Source organism: Sinohyriopsis cumingii, chromosome 2, assembly GCF_028554795.1.
Source record: "Sinohyriopsis cumingii isolate HCF-2022 chromosome 2, ASM2855479v2, whole genome shotgun sequence".
Lineage (NCBI taxonomy): Eukaryota > Metazoa > Mollusca > Bivalvia > Unionida > Unionidae > Sinohyriopsis > Sinohyriopsis cumingii.
In genome coordinates this window covers 44,122,306-44,138,161 of record NC_142962.1, presented here as the reverse complement: position 1 = coordinate 44,138,161, position 15,856 = coordinate 44,122,306, and the positions used below count along the sequence as shown (strand labels likewise).

The 15,856-nt window shown below is 36.6% G+C and overlaps 1 protein-coding gene across 1 annotated transcript in view; it reads left to right on the top strand.

Annotated features, from left to right (window-relative positions):
* Positions 1–2,617: 2,617 nt before the first annotated feature.
* Positions 2,618–15,856, top strand: part of LOC149804738 (calcineurin B homologous protein 1-like) — a 47,178-nt gene continuing 33,939 nt past the window's right edge. Inside the window, exon 1 of the mRNA XM_089943707.1 lies at positions 2,618–2,738. Within this exon, the coding sequence (XP_089799833.1) occupies positions 2,672–2,738 (67 nt within the window). The 5' untranslated portion in view covers positions 2,618–2,671. The remainder of the gene's footprint in view (positions 2,739–15,856) is intronic.

Sequence of the window (15,856 nt, the reverse complement as noted above, 5' to 3'; positions counted from 1 at the left end):
AGTGCAGGACATGTTGAAGTTTACCTTCCCTGTAAGGCATTCTTGGATGTTGAGGGAGAACTGGTACAGGATGACAATAACAAGTATGGTGCCAGTGCCCTTGTGGGATTTGTCAACAGTGGTATGATGGCGTTGTTCAGCAGTGCACATTATTACACTGATGGAAAGGAAATTAATTCTTGACAACGTTGACATGGCCACAACAATTATTGGGCTTGCCAGATATAGCAATGATTACACAGAAACGTCTGGTCTAACAATGATGTTTGACAAGGATGCAACTGATCACGCAGATAATAGACCATATGATTAGATGACCTAATGACCGTGCTGGTCCACCTGACTCTGCAGCGATAGAAGATATGATTTTTATTACCAACCCAATTTCAACTTTGGATTTGCACTATGCCAATCACAACTCACTGGTCCAACATTGAGGTTTTCCTGCGCAATTCCCCTCAGTCAAATATTTGGGTTTTGCAGAGAAATTCACATGGTTATATTTGGAGCTAAACACACAGTCACCTTGTTTTGTAAGAATAATTCTAAGGATTCAGTTTGGCATGATGCAGATGCGCTGCTGGTAAAGTTGTATTAGATACACTAACTTTGTGGATGCCCGTGTTATCCCATTCATTGAGTAGAGAGTCACGCATGTTATTGTTTATGCAGTCAGGAACCATTTCAACGTTGTTGATTCTCATGCATGCCATGAATGCATACCGACCCACTGCTATTGTGGGACAGTTTACATGACAAATAAGTACACAACATGGTCTTACTGCACCAAAATGCGTGTTCTTGATGTTTCAATTTACAGCATGAGATAATGACCAGGCACAGAGTAAAATGATATTTGACAACTTAGAAGTGACTGAGGTCTCTCTGCGGTTAAACAATCATCAGGAACGTTTTGAAGAAATTCGGTTAACTATGTAAAAACCACTCCTCATATTGCACATGCATATCAGTCTGAGGTTGTACATGGACCGACATCAAAATGTTGAAACTGGTTTGCAAATTTCCCAACAGGATTTTTGTATGTTGTACCCAATTTATTATTTTTCATTGGAACATACAGAGTTGTTCTGGTAAACTGTTCTTGATATGTATTTTCATGCATGGGTTGGTAACGCTGGCATTGGTTATTGATGTTATGATGTGATAGTTTTTGACAAGACACTGTTGATGGATGTTACTGATGGTTGAATGAGGGTGATCGATGTACCTGTGGAACATTTATAGAATCCATAATTAAACTGTGAGGATTAGTTAGAGAAGGAAAAAAAACGCAACAAAAAACAATTGTATAGAAAAGGAAAAGACCTTCAGTTACCTGGAGTTAGTTGATGAATACTTTTGTGCAGAGGTCTTCCATTACCTGGTTGCAAAAGACCGAACATCTATTGGCAAGTGTTGATTTACTCATGATGGCTAAATCAGTCAAACATTTTCATGCTTTTTTTATGCTAAATGAACTTGCATCTACGGCATCATCAACTTGGTTTCATCAACAAGACCTGGCACTTAATAGGTCAAATACGTGGTAACACCTCAACATCGTTTGTATTTTGACTCATATGGACACCACCAGTTGAAAGCATTAATTATTTAACCAGGCATTGTGAACCTGGACGACAGTGTTCTCATCTACCACAGTTTTCTTCAGCTATGCCAGTCAAAACTCAACTCTGTTTTACCAAACCCTCATATGACTTGTCATATAATTTTTTTAAGGGTCAGGTATAATCACAACCAACTCACGGCCAGCTTGGAATCATCGCACATGAACGTATAAACACAGATGCAAAAGCATCCTCGGATAGCTTCTAAAATGGCTATGTGGTATTCACCGATGTATCCACCCTTGTTAGTTCAGCAACAAATATTTTGTACCAGCATTGACTCAGCTGAGAAAAGAAAGATGTAGACTGTATTCACTATAAGTCCATATTAATGTGCAGTCCAAGAATATTTTTTATGAGCACATTGTATTTATAGTGAATAATAATGTGAATAAATATTTCCACCAAATTAAAAAACTGCACACAACAGTAAGATTGATTCTGCTTCAAGATGTTAAAGCAATTATGAGTAAGTTTTAGATAAGCAAGACTTGATTTGGTCACAATTACGAAAATAGTCACTTTAAGAAATTGCCATTCAGGACGATTCTGTGGTCAGAATCAAGACTTATCTTTTACTTAAATTCAGGCAAACATGTTTACATTAATAATAATCTGAGCGTATAATCCACACTCATAAAGAAATGTCAGCTTTGTATTATATTGTTTACAAAATTAATGTCCCTGATCAGTTAATTTATTTTACTGTTTTCTCTTATGTTCACACAATGAACATGATTTTGGACAAGGCCAAGTACAAACTACAAATGTATTAAACATATAATCGTTCAGAAAAGCTAAACTATAATAAAAAATTAACTTTACATAACATAGGATATTTATATCTATGCATCTTGTTTGTTCCCACTAATTCTTTATCGGGCCAATTATTTACCGGATGTTATAGCTTTACAAATAAAATTCCACCGAAGTTAGAGTTAGTGAGTAATTTTAAGTTGCGACCGAAAAAATTTGACCTTGACCTTCTCATACTTCCTGTCTTGCAAGAAGAGAAGTTGGATGTTATAATTTTTTTTAAAGATAAAATGGGGACAAAGGCATCTATTCAACTTCAGGAAGAAGAAATACACGAAATACAGGAAGAAACAGGATGTGAGTAAATGACTTAACAATCTTTTAACTGTAAAGGGAATGTTCACTTACTTTGTATTGTACCTAGAAAGAATTACCATTGCAGTTTTCCAGTTGATGTCAGTGTTTCGTATTTTCGAGGACTTTTTTGAGCAATGTTAGCACGAATAATGATTCCATTCAAAATGCGAGCCTAAATATAGTAAAATTCATACAAATCATGTAAACGTATTTACTGGCATAAATGTAAAAATTAAAATGCTAGTTATATAATTTAATCGTACAGGTCTAACAAAGTGTTTACAATCGTGATTTTTTTGCGATCTGCACAATAATTGTGATACATAAATTTCCGTACGAATATTATCGATGGCTACAGATTTTTATAATAGCAGTTCGGAAATGGACTGGGTCAAAAAAAGCTAATATTGTATTGAACTACTGTCTTTTACGTATATGAAGGATGTATGAATTGAATTATATGACATGACATGAAATGACATATACAAGATCAATATATATATATATATATATATATATATATATATATATATATATATATATATATATATATATATATATAATTTCATTACCTACAATTTATTGGACTTATGTGCCATACTTTTTCCAGTGGGTGTTTTCCCAAGCATTGTTTATAAATGACAACATTGTTGCATCTCTGTTTATGTCTGTAGTGTAACTTCTTCCCAGCAGCAGGCACTTTCTCTGTTACTTCATAGCATAACATAAACTAGTTTAAACAGGATCACCTTGCTTGGTGACTGTAGCTAAAACTGTTGTATGTTATCATTGAATTTGACAGTAAGCACTTTTCAAGAAATTGACACAATAATCTTAATTGCTCTGGTCTCCTTGTGGTTAGAGCATCTGCCTTGGATGCGGAAGGTCATTGGTTCAACCCCCGGCCGAGTCATACCAAAGACTTATAAGAATGGTACTAACATGCAAATGCTGCCTTGCTTGGTGCTCAGCATCAAGAGGTTAGTGCTATGACTGGTCGGCCTGATGTCAGGATAATGTGACTGGGTGGGACATCATACTACATGTCTGTGACATGATGCCCCAGTGCTAGGCACTATAAACTGCCACACGGCAGACATCATAGTGATATGACTGAAAAATTGTTAAAGCTACATTAAAAATCCAAATCACACACACACACACAATAATCTTCTGTAAAGTTTGATGTACAAAGAGTGAAATAAAATAAATAAATGCCATTTAGATGTATGTGTAATCAGATTTTCCAAAATGACACCTATAGCTGCAAAAAGTCACTCAGTACATACATTATTTATGTGAGTTATACTATAAACACATGCTGCTGCTTCTCAACTACACCACAGTCAAGCTTTTGTGTGCATGTAAGGTTTCCATCACCAATATTGGCACAAAACACTAGTAGAATTCAACAGATTGATGAAAATAAAATACTACAGTGCTTAGGGTTTGAAAAACAGTTATTGTCACCAGAGCATTATGTTAAAAATAATACTACTTCTGGACACACGGTATACTCCTCATGTGTTTTCATGACTTGCCATATGTCGGCTTATTCTGAGCATATCTTTGAAAACATGTATGCTTATGCGTCTTTTTATTGAAAATGCAGCTGCTCGATTTACCTCAGCCTACAACAGTCCACTATAATCTGCCACAATCCACAGTACTATACCACAATCCACTACAATCTACAACAAAAGACTAAGAAAATACACAATCTTCTATAATCAAGCATGAAAATACCACAATCGACCAGTATACATACATACGTACGTACATACATAACATGCATACATACTCCCTCAATAACTCAGGTGTGGATCCCATTTTTTAAACCAGAAAATACCCCAAAACTGGATTCCTATTTGTTGAACTTGAAGAAAATTGCTTGTTTTATTGTCAAAAATGGTATAAATGTGGTGTGTCCTCTTGTAATTAAACGTAAAATGCATCAATCTACCGTAAAAGTTATGTCCACTAGCATTTCTCAGAGAACCTAATTAAGTGCCAGTCGTGTTTTGATAACTGACTTCCGGAAGTATTTGTTGTATTGTTACACTGAATTAAAAGCTCCTTAGTATTATCGACTTAGTTATATCTTTTGAATCAAGTAAAGGAGGTGGAATAAAAGAAACCTTAAAAGGCACTAAAATCCTACAAACTTAAAATCTAGCAGCCTCGGTTGTATGTCAGATGAATTCACTTCATTTGATCAATCAAACAGCAGCAGGGAGGGCGTACAGACCAGGTGGCTCAGATAAATTTAAGCCTCCCACCGAACATTTCTCCGTAGAAGCCTCAGAAAGCAGAAATAACGCCTCCTACGCAAATTAATCCGCAAAATTTCAACCCAAAGTGCATTTTCAGGCATAAAAAAAACCAGCATTTTTTGGGGGGGGGTATTGTAAAATTTGTTTGTGATTGCAAATTTCGACTGCAATTTTATGAGTAAATCTGATCAAGACCGACTCGATACCTACTACGCGGATCATGAAGATTAATCGTGACAAATCCGTGTGGTGTTGCCTGAGCGTGACTGAAGAAATTTTTGAATTTATTTATGTCCATGTCGCCGTTGCACCAAGTTTGATGGATATTCCTCAGCGTGTGAGTATCAACGCCATTAAAAACTGATAAAATATTACAATTATCTCTAATTACCTTCGGAATTTGCGTATATCGTTGTGTCACGTAAATCACATCTGTGTTCTTGTGTCGGCCACGCGAGAATATCCTAGCTGGGTTAGTTTGCTTATCCAGCATCACATCATCGAAAACAACAAGATTATTAGTATCGCCGTCTAAACTTTCCACTGATGGAGCCTCATTGATATCCGTTATAAATTCTATTGTGCCATCCTCAGTATTATCGCTAAATTCCTTTAGTACTTTATAACATCGCTGATCATCAACGGATGGCGCAACCAAATACAATTTATCCCATTTTAACCATCTCATTATCAAATTTAGCAACAATTGCGTTTTTCCAGAACCAGATGGTCCAATGATTATCATTCTAATCGAATTTGGTAATGACGCGATATGTTTTACTTGCTCGCGTTTCTTTGTGGCTGAAAAATCAATTACATTCATGTTATTAGAATATTATGGATTCATATTGTGTTAAGTGTCGCACTCGAACTGCTACGATAAATCCAATCGAAGTCGTTACACGCAACAACAGAAATGCAATCAAGGGAGAATGTGAAGTTTGCAAGACAATTAAGTTTAGATTTGTAAAAAAAAAAGTAGAACCGGAGGAGACATCGCAACCTCCTTAACAAATCTGCCTGGAGCTCCCTGGGCGAAATATCCCGGAGAGAAACATTTACCAGGATATAATTACTGCGGACCTGGTACAAGGCTAGATATAAGACTTAACGATAATAATCAACCAAATCCTGGCGAGGATCCAGTAAACGCCATCGATAACGCATGCTACTATCACGATCTTGCATATCGTAGCGGAGATTTACAACAAAGACATCTCGCTGATATTAAATTAATTCACGCAATAGATGCTATTCCTGATAAAAATTTCAAAGAGAAATTGGCAACTTGGTTAATAAAAGGCGCGATGAAAGGTAAATTAGTACTAGGTGCTGGTAATTTATAATGGAGCAAATATATTATTCTCCGCGAGGATTTTGGCGAGGAAAATCAGCAATAGACAAACTTGCTAAGGCAGCAAAAGTAAAGCAATCTGTCGCTGAATCGTGGCTATCGAGGCAAGCAGTCTGGCAAATTTATCTTCCTCCGCCTAAGAAAATATCATATGCGAGTTTCTCTGTCAGCGTCCCTAATGAAGTCCATCAGGCTGATCTTATGTTTCTTCCTTACGATACCGTTGACGGAGTTATATACAAATATGTTCTGACGGTTGTTGATATTGCAAGTAGGTACAAGGAAGCAGAACCGTTATCGAATAAAACAGCAACAGATATTGCTAAGGCGTTTAGCGAAATTTATTCACGATCTCCATTAACATGGCCGAAGCTTCTCCAGGTTGATCCAGGTCGAGAATTTCTTGGCGCGGTTACTTCACTGATGAAAAAGAATAATGTTAAAATCCGTCGCGGTATTGTAGGTGTTCATCACAATCAAGCTATCGTTGAGAGATTCAATAAAACTCTTGCAGAACGATTATTCGGATATCAGTACGCGAGAGAATTTATTCAAGATAAACGATCTCGCGATTGGGTAACAAGATTACCTCACGTGATTAACGCGCTAAATAACGAAGTAACACGAACAATATCAATGAAACCCGCAACTGCAATTACAAAACCAAATATACCACTAAAGCGAGATTCTACTATTCCACCTGTGCTAGGTAGCGTTATTGTAAGGTATTTGTATAAAGAAGGAGAAGCCGAGGGTGGCAAAAAAAGAGCAACCGATCCAAACTGGAGTGTTACAACACATAAAATATCGGCCGTAACAAGATCATCGGGAAGGCCAGCAATTTATTTTCTAGATTCATTAGCACCACAACGAGGATTTACCAAAGAGGAACTACAAGTAATTCCAAAGGATACTCAATTACCGCCATCTTCGTTAATGTGAAATCTAATTCTACCTAACTGAGATAATTTTCTTACTCGAGACACGGCCAGATAAACTAAATTTGACCAGGAAATTCTATCATCGACAATCCAAACTTGGCCATCTACTGTTAATCCCTGTGACGAGTGAATCGTTGCTGCGTATCCAAGTTTCCATGGCGATCTTTCTGCGTTTATCGCATCATTGACAAGATTAATATCAACGAAAATAATATCGTTTAAAACTAATATTTTTTCTTCTCCACATGGCAAAATAACATTAATATTTTGTTTTCTAGTATCAGCGGGCCTGTAGCATAACGGAACCTTCAACGTTGGAAATTTCTCACAGTGAAGTTTGAATAGTATTTCCTGAATAGTATCACGAATAATTTTTCTGCTAGCAACAATCAAATGATCTGGACGCCACAAAGTTAGAAAATTATCCATCGGAGTCTCATCAATTATTTTTCTCATCACATCACATTGAAACTTATTAGGTTGCAACCGAATCATTTTTTTAAACTCGGTTAGTAAAATATCATTAGATCTATAATCAGTATCAATCTCTTCATAATAATCCACAAAATTTCTAAGCCATCTATGAGGAGATTCGCCATCAATAGGATCAGGTTGGCCGTGATCGCCGCACATTATTACTGCGGTGTTTTTCTCTTCCAACCAACTTAGGAATGATTTTAGTATAACTAAATTTACTGTGCAAATTTCATCAAATATTATAATCTTATTAACGTACTTGTTTCCCATTCGAGCCGGATCCCACAATCCACCACTATATTTGAAATAACTGTGATAAGTACAAGAATTAACACCACGCTGCTTTATTTCTCTTGCTAGTCTGTGAGTTGGAGTTAACACGATCATATCAGAATTTGAAAATAAGTTTATTGCTCGTGTTGTTTTACCACTACCGCCAGGACCATTTAGGTAAACGAATTTGTTTCGTGAAATCGGATCAAACGCAGATGATGCTGTTGATATTTCATCACATTTATCTTTATGAAACTTATCGCAATCTTCTACATCCGCGTCCTCACAATAATCTAGAATATCCTCGTTTTTTATTCTCCAAGTTCCCCAAGAACCATCGGTGATTAAATTTTCTAATCTGCACTGATATTTCTTATCAATATAAAATGAATCCGTTGCAACCCTTACCGCGATATCAGAAAATTTATTTATCATTGACAGCAAATTAATACTCACATAAGCGAGCATCGATGATCTTAAATGAGTATACTGCGCGGATTCTCCATCGAGATAAGTGATCACTGTACCCAATTTTTCTCCATCAATAATAATATTTTCTCTACTGCAAAATATTCCACGAGACACTGTATCAGCAATAATAAAATCCATCTCGGCATCATTGATAAATAACCTAGCGTGGCGATGTTTATGATCAACTGATCCTCCTTGAGTAAATTTACCAATTATTTTTCTTCCAATATCTTTCGCGTTCTCACAATCCGTGGGTAACCACACCTCGGTCTGCTTTCTATACGATATAATCGCTTCACTTACCGTCAATGATATCAACATCGACGAATCCAACATAAATCTCAACAATACCGTAGGGACCCATCTGCGTTGAGATAAATGCCGACCAAACCAAATATAACAAATTTTATGCAAATTTTCAGCAAGTTCGAATGAAGTAACATGAGCGAATCCTGTCATTACAAAATCAGGTAATTGTCCGTTAATTGCAACTCTAGTCATCTCGTTGGTGGGATGGCCGAATTTAGCAAAGTAATCTGCACAATCGCCATACCCAAGGAAACTTCCAGGATAGCATGCGCTCATATCAACGGAAATCATATCTTCGAAATAGTATTTGGTATTCCATAGTCCTCCATGGCCGTATTCGATACAGCTAAGTTGAATATCATTGAGAAATTCATTTCTTGTAGGTTTCCACGAATTTCTTTCTCTAGCAGCATGAGCAGCAACAGACGAAATGGTAAAGCAATTTGTCAGTAATCGATCTGGATTTGATGAATACTTCACCGCGATATTTTTCATCGATTCATGTAATATTTCATCTCGGTAAATATCTCCGCGTGGCAAGATAAATTGATCGTATCTTTCTTCGCTCGAGAATAACCAAATCGATATTGGATCGGACTTGGCTAATAGTTTGATATATCTAAACATTGCATCGGAACTATCTTTGGATTCCACGGGATAAAACTTAACAACACGATCTCGTGGGAATATCATTACCGACTGACTCCACGCATGTGAATTATGATCAACAATTTCGATTGGTGTTCCTCGAGAATTATACGGCGATGAATATAATATTTCTCCCGATAGTGTTTTAACCGTAATAGGAAATTTAAGTTTCTTACTTAACGCAGCAACATCATCGATTGATGCGCCATCAGCAACTGTCTTTGCCCATGAATTAATTTTATTCAATCTCAATTGAGTTAGACCAGATCCGCGACGAGCATTTTTCATATGTTCGATAACTCGCTCAGCTACACAATTTATCATCGGAGATTCCCTCATCGCAGGTAGATTTTTCACATCAGGATTATTATTCAGCCGATAAATTCCATAAACAACAGCACTAGAAGGATACGCCCTAACATAATAAGGACCATCAATCCCCAGCAGCAATCCTGGTTTCGAATTTTTATCAAGAACAACATTTTTCTTACCGCCGCGTACCGGATCTCGTTTATCACGAATAATCCAAATGTCATCGGGCATTTGTGCAATAAATTTTATTCCGAAAATAAATCTCTCTTCTTTGTGTGAGTTTTTTATATGTTCGATTATCTTCTTCGCTCGCTCCAGATTCATCGTAGCATCAACGAAATTAGTTTTCCATGTCGACCAAACATGAATCGCTCCATCATCGAAAAATTCCTTCTTCGCACTATCAACTTCAGGAATGATATATTCTGCCTCATCAAGATCAAATAAATCCATTATTATATTTTAGACAAATATCTAAATATAATGAAGCAATGCGCGTGGATAACAGTTGGATCAACAAAATCATGTAACAAATCCTGCAGAGGTGAATATTGTGGCGCTCATATATACGAAATTCGACGAGGTAACAAAGGACCACAACGATGTTTAGTTTGCCAAGTTGGTATTCGAGGAAAAACAAGATTATGTTTCTCTTGTGGAGGGAAAAAATATCGTGAGTTACGGAGATATTATGAAAAAAGATCCTCGTCAGTGATAAAATGTGAGGAAGATTATATTAATCGATTCAAAGCAAATTACGATTTAAACAAACAGAATATCATATATGAATCACAAATCAACGATCCCTGCAATGAAAATCTCACACGAGTATAGATCTCATCCTACCATTAAGAATTACGAAGCATCTGCCGATGGTAATATCAGAAATATCAAAACAAAGTATCATCTCGGTAATGTTTGTAATTCGGGGTATTTGGCGTGTAACTTCAACGAGAATAAAAGAATAAATTATCTTTCTCACAGATTTATATTCGAGTGTTTTCATGGAATCATCAAGGATAATTTGGTTATCGACCACATTGACGGAAATAAACTTAACAACAAACTTTCTAATCTTCGCGCGGTAACTCCGAGTGAAAATGCAAGATTTGGTAATACCAGTAGCGGACGGCGACCAGCTAAGGCGGTTAAATCGATAAATCGAGAAACAGGTGAGGAGATCGCTTTCGAATCGATGAAATCAGCTGCGAAATATTATAATATTAGTTCAGCATCAGTGCGGCGAGCGGCAGAAAAAATAATCCACGCTACATTTTCATATAATCTCGGCAATTGGATCGAATTTTCTTATATTCCGATAATATTTGATTCGGAGAGTGACGAAGAATAATTGAATATCTCCGCAAAACAAAAAAAAAGATTAATTTTTTGAAAATTCTCCTGGGTTTTATTTATTTTTTTCCCCAGAAATATTTCTGGGATACAGATTTGGAAAATCTCACTTGTGATTTAAAAATCAGAGATTCTCACGATTTCACCAAAAGATTGATACTTACAGTTTCTCCTCGTATATCAAGTAAATTTCCTTTCTGATCCGTTAGTTTGAAATTTATTCTTGTCAATAATCGATTATGACATCGCAGGTAAAACGGATTCATTGGTTCTTTTATTATCAAAAAACCAGGAGATGCGCTAGGTGAAAATGAATATAAAATAAAACCCTGATGAGCTTGATTTGATTCTGACGCATCAGCATTATAACTACCCTCGACAACATCCGCGTGAAGATAAATCGCGATAACTTCCGTTATATTAACGATACCCGGCGATATATGCCGTCCACCTTTGTCAGGATCGTTATTGTGTTTAAGAATCAATTCTGAATGTATTTTTTTGGTCCATGTGGCATGTAATTTCGGAAATAAATCATCGATGGTATCAGTGACGGATTTTCTCATCGCATCAAAATCAGAATTAGGAAATTTAAATTTTGGTAGTGTTTCCTCGGTTAATTCAAATACTCTCATGAATTTTTGTTTCTCACCCGAGTTCTTGATCAACTCGAATTTGCTAATAGGAAGAACATAGTCGGCAATTGATATATCGTCGACTATCGCCTGAATAAACATATCATGATAATATTCAATATCATTCGCAAGTTGATTTAAAATTTTCACGTGCTTTATAATTTCGCTACATGAACCAGATTTATTTAGGATGCATTCATGAAATGATCCGCGCAATAAATTTAATTGTAATTCGTGTTCTTGAATAAACTCGTCTAGTGTTCTTCTTACCAAGATACCGTCTATGGGGGCTATTATCCTGTTAATGTGGGTAGCGTCGAAGATTTTCACATCTGGGGGGATTTTAGGAAGAGGCAACCATGAGAGAATTCTTTCGTTAATAAAAGTGAAAGCGAATATTACTAGGTTAATTTTGTGGTTATTCATGAGATTGATGGCGCTGTGGATCAGAGGTTTGTGTTTTATATCTCCATACCATCCTTCGTTGGTTGTAAAATCTTCCTTTTTTGGTTCCGGTAGTTCTGGAAGGGTTTCATCATACCAACCTGGAATAATAACATCCGATTTCTTTGGTTTTATCAGAGGTGCGACCTCGGGCCAACCTAATATATTTCTAATCGATGATTGGTAAATATCTACCACGTACGGTGATTTCACTTCTATCATTGACGATAGTGTTGGATCATGTGAAGATATCTTTATTCCCGGAGTAGCATCGCCGGTTAAATTTGATATTCTAGTGGTAAACTCATTATTCAGCTGATCAATTTCGTAACTACCGGTTGGTATACCAACGACGATCCAATCGGGTGTTCCATCGGGTTTATTCTTATTTGCAAAAACAAGTGAATTATTTGGCATCAAATTACCGAATGATTTCGATCTAACATTAGGCCAGCTATTGTAGACACGCAACTGTGTTAATGCAATTTCGTTAACGCTAATTGGTGTTGAGAAATTAATGCTAAACTCTGGTTTCGTTGAACTTAGTGATATTAACGTTGTTGTTGGCGGTGTCGTGTTTGTCACGATCTGGGCTAACTCGGACATTATTAATATTCATTTGTTCAATCTCCGAGTAAATACTAATCATTGAAGAAAATTCTAGATCGGATATAATACCATCGTTGAGACTCTCAGAAAGTAACAATGATAACTTCGAGTATGCGTCATTTACCTTAGTTAGTTTACTTTTGTACGATGATAATTTTTCACTTGTGCACGAGGATATTTTTTTCGCGATGATATTAAGAACACCCGCGATTGCTGTTGTTGACGAGATTATTATTGTTGCTACGATTGGCGTTATCATTGTTACCGCGGATAGAATTATTCCTGCACCAGCGACCACAGCAGATACTGCGTAAACAGCAACATCAATGATAACTAATTTGCGCTGGTATTTATTTATTTTTGTTTGATAATCGTCGAGGAGTTTTTTTAACGAATCCTGCCATGATCGCGCCTGATTATATCGGTAATCCGATGCGGTCATTTATTAATCTACGATAACAATTGCGGAATTACTGCCTATATTCGGATAAAAATTCGAAAATTGCAAAATAATTCACCGGTCCCATGGTGGTTCTATCTGGCGGTTCTAGCGTGAATGTTGGATTGCCATATTCACTTAACGAAATAATAAAAAATCCAGGGCAGAATTCATAAATTTTATTATTCTGATCCGGTTGTACCTTAAATTTTATATCGGAGATAATATGTGCTCGATATACGCCAGCAATTGGCGCGGTAAAGCTAAATGTGTTATTCTGGGGTGTCCAGGTAAGATTATTTATGGTTAACACAAATGTTAGATTGCATCGTATAATTCTGTCTATCAAATGATCTGGCACATAAAATTTCGCCAATCTTGGGATATTCAATGACGATATTTTTGTGTTGATATTGTTAATTTTTGTGGTTGTTTCGATAATTTCCCTACCTAATTGCTTTACGTCAGTGGCGTGACCAGTTTTATCGGCGGATTGATCAATTTTTGTTGTTGCAGCAAGAAGTTTCGTGTTTAAATCTCGAATTTTTTCGTCGTACGTTGATGTATCTAACTTTTGACGCGCCAATTCACGTACCACGTTAATTTCATCGTTGATGGATTTTATTTGTCCTTGCATCACGTTAATCCCCTTGGTAAATTCAGGAACAACAACATTACCGAGTTTAATAATTTCCTCGTTGATTTTTTTGTTGAGATCGTCGATCGATGGTTTCTGACCCATCGAGATATTTACTTCGTTAATTTTGGCAAGAATATTAGTAATTTCCTCGTTGATTTTTTTTATTTTTTTGTTGAGATCGTCGATTGATGTTTTATCGATTTTCTGACTCATCGAGATATTTACTTCGTTAATTTCGGCAAGAATATTAGTAATTTCCTCGTTGATTTTTTTTATTTTCTCGCTAAGATCGTCATGTGATGCTTGATCGGCTTTCTTATTTGCTAGTTCGTTTGCGGCGGAGGAAGTATCACTGGATGTTTTTATATTCTCGTCAAATTTTTTGCTAAATTTATCTAAAGCATCGTCAAGTTTTTTAAGGTCGTTATTTAGCCTATTAAGTCTTTTTATCATTCTATCCTGAAGATCGTCGTGTAATGCTTTATCGGTCTTCAGGGATAACTTTGCTATAATATCGGCGATATCAGCAATAGATTTTAATACCATCTCCGATTGGCGAGTAAATTGACTAATGTGATCGCGGTATTCGTCTCGCTTGATTATGTCAGTTATTTTAACGTTACTAGTTTGTAATCGCCCTTCGGTATTTTGAAAAACAGCAACTTCGCCAGGATCCACCTCTGACAGCGATAAAAGATTGTTAATATCACTCTTGGTTGCAAATTTTGATGTATCGATGTCGACTGCGTCTTTTTTTTCTTTCCTAAAGAGAGATCTACCGTAAATATCAACCATGATATTTATCTACGGTATATTCAAATAAAATTTTGCGAAAAGGACGAGATGATTTTGAAATTGCATCAAGGACGTTAATTGACTCCGGGCCGCATATTGGTGGATCCGCTAATGTTTGTGTTGGAAGTGTTGAATACCAAATTGGAAGTTTTAATTTTGACACATATTTGATAAATTCATTTGGCGGTGCTAATCCGTATGAGTCGAAGTAAATGATTTCGCGAGGATTAATCGCATACGCAACCCAGTGAGTGCCAGGACCAGAATTTTTATCAAGATTTATTATTCCTGTCTCGGTGGGATTTGGTTTATCTGGTAGTTGATCTCGCATAAATACGCCTCTGAAAAATTTTATTTTCTTTTTTTTTGCTTCACTTATTAAATCTAAATTTGAGGCTGGTAGACTCGACTTAGACCGGATCCGTATGGGGGTCGTCTTAGGTAAAGTCCTGATCCTTGTTGCGGCTGCATCAATTTTGCGAGAAGAGAGGGGAAGAGAAATCCTCCCTTTTTTTTGCGATATCTTCCTCCGACGACCTTTCTTCCTAATGCAGAACCTATCCCTCCAAGTGCACCTAATCCTACTGCCTTTGCAATCGCGGGAGCCGCCGCAGCTATCAATCCTGGAATAGCGGCGAATAAAGGAAAAATACCACCTACTTTGATCATATCTCTGATTGCACCTATCGAGAGATTCAAGCGAATACCAGTATTTGCTGATCTGGCTCTGGTGAAATGTCCATGTTGATTTTTAGTTAACGATAGTTTGTTAGGTCCACCGTGAAGTTGATTACTTTTTAAGGTTAAACTTAAACCTCGTCGCGCTGTTGTTGCTGCATGAAGTTTTTTCACCTGACCGGGGGTCAGAGTTACGCTGACGTGATCGTATGGCATATTAATAATCACTTAATCTAAATTTAGAATTTATTACATGTTCTCTACGGGTGCATCGATAACTCTCATTCTACCGCTGATGCCTTCCAGGATCATTGTTCTATCACTAAGAATAACCGCGATTGCTCTTGCTGGTCCTCCTGTGTTAATTCTGGCTTTGAAATGAATATCGACAACCGACTGCTTTACTAAATCGAGATGTTCCAGGGAAAAATAATAGATAGGATAGAGTGTATTAAAATCTAGTTGTG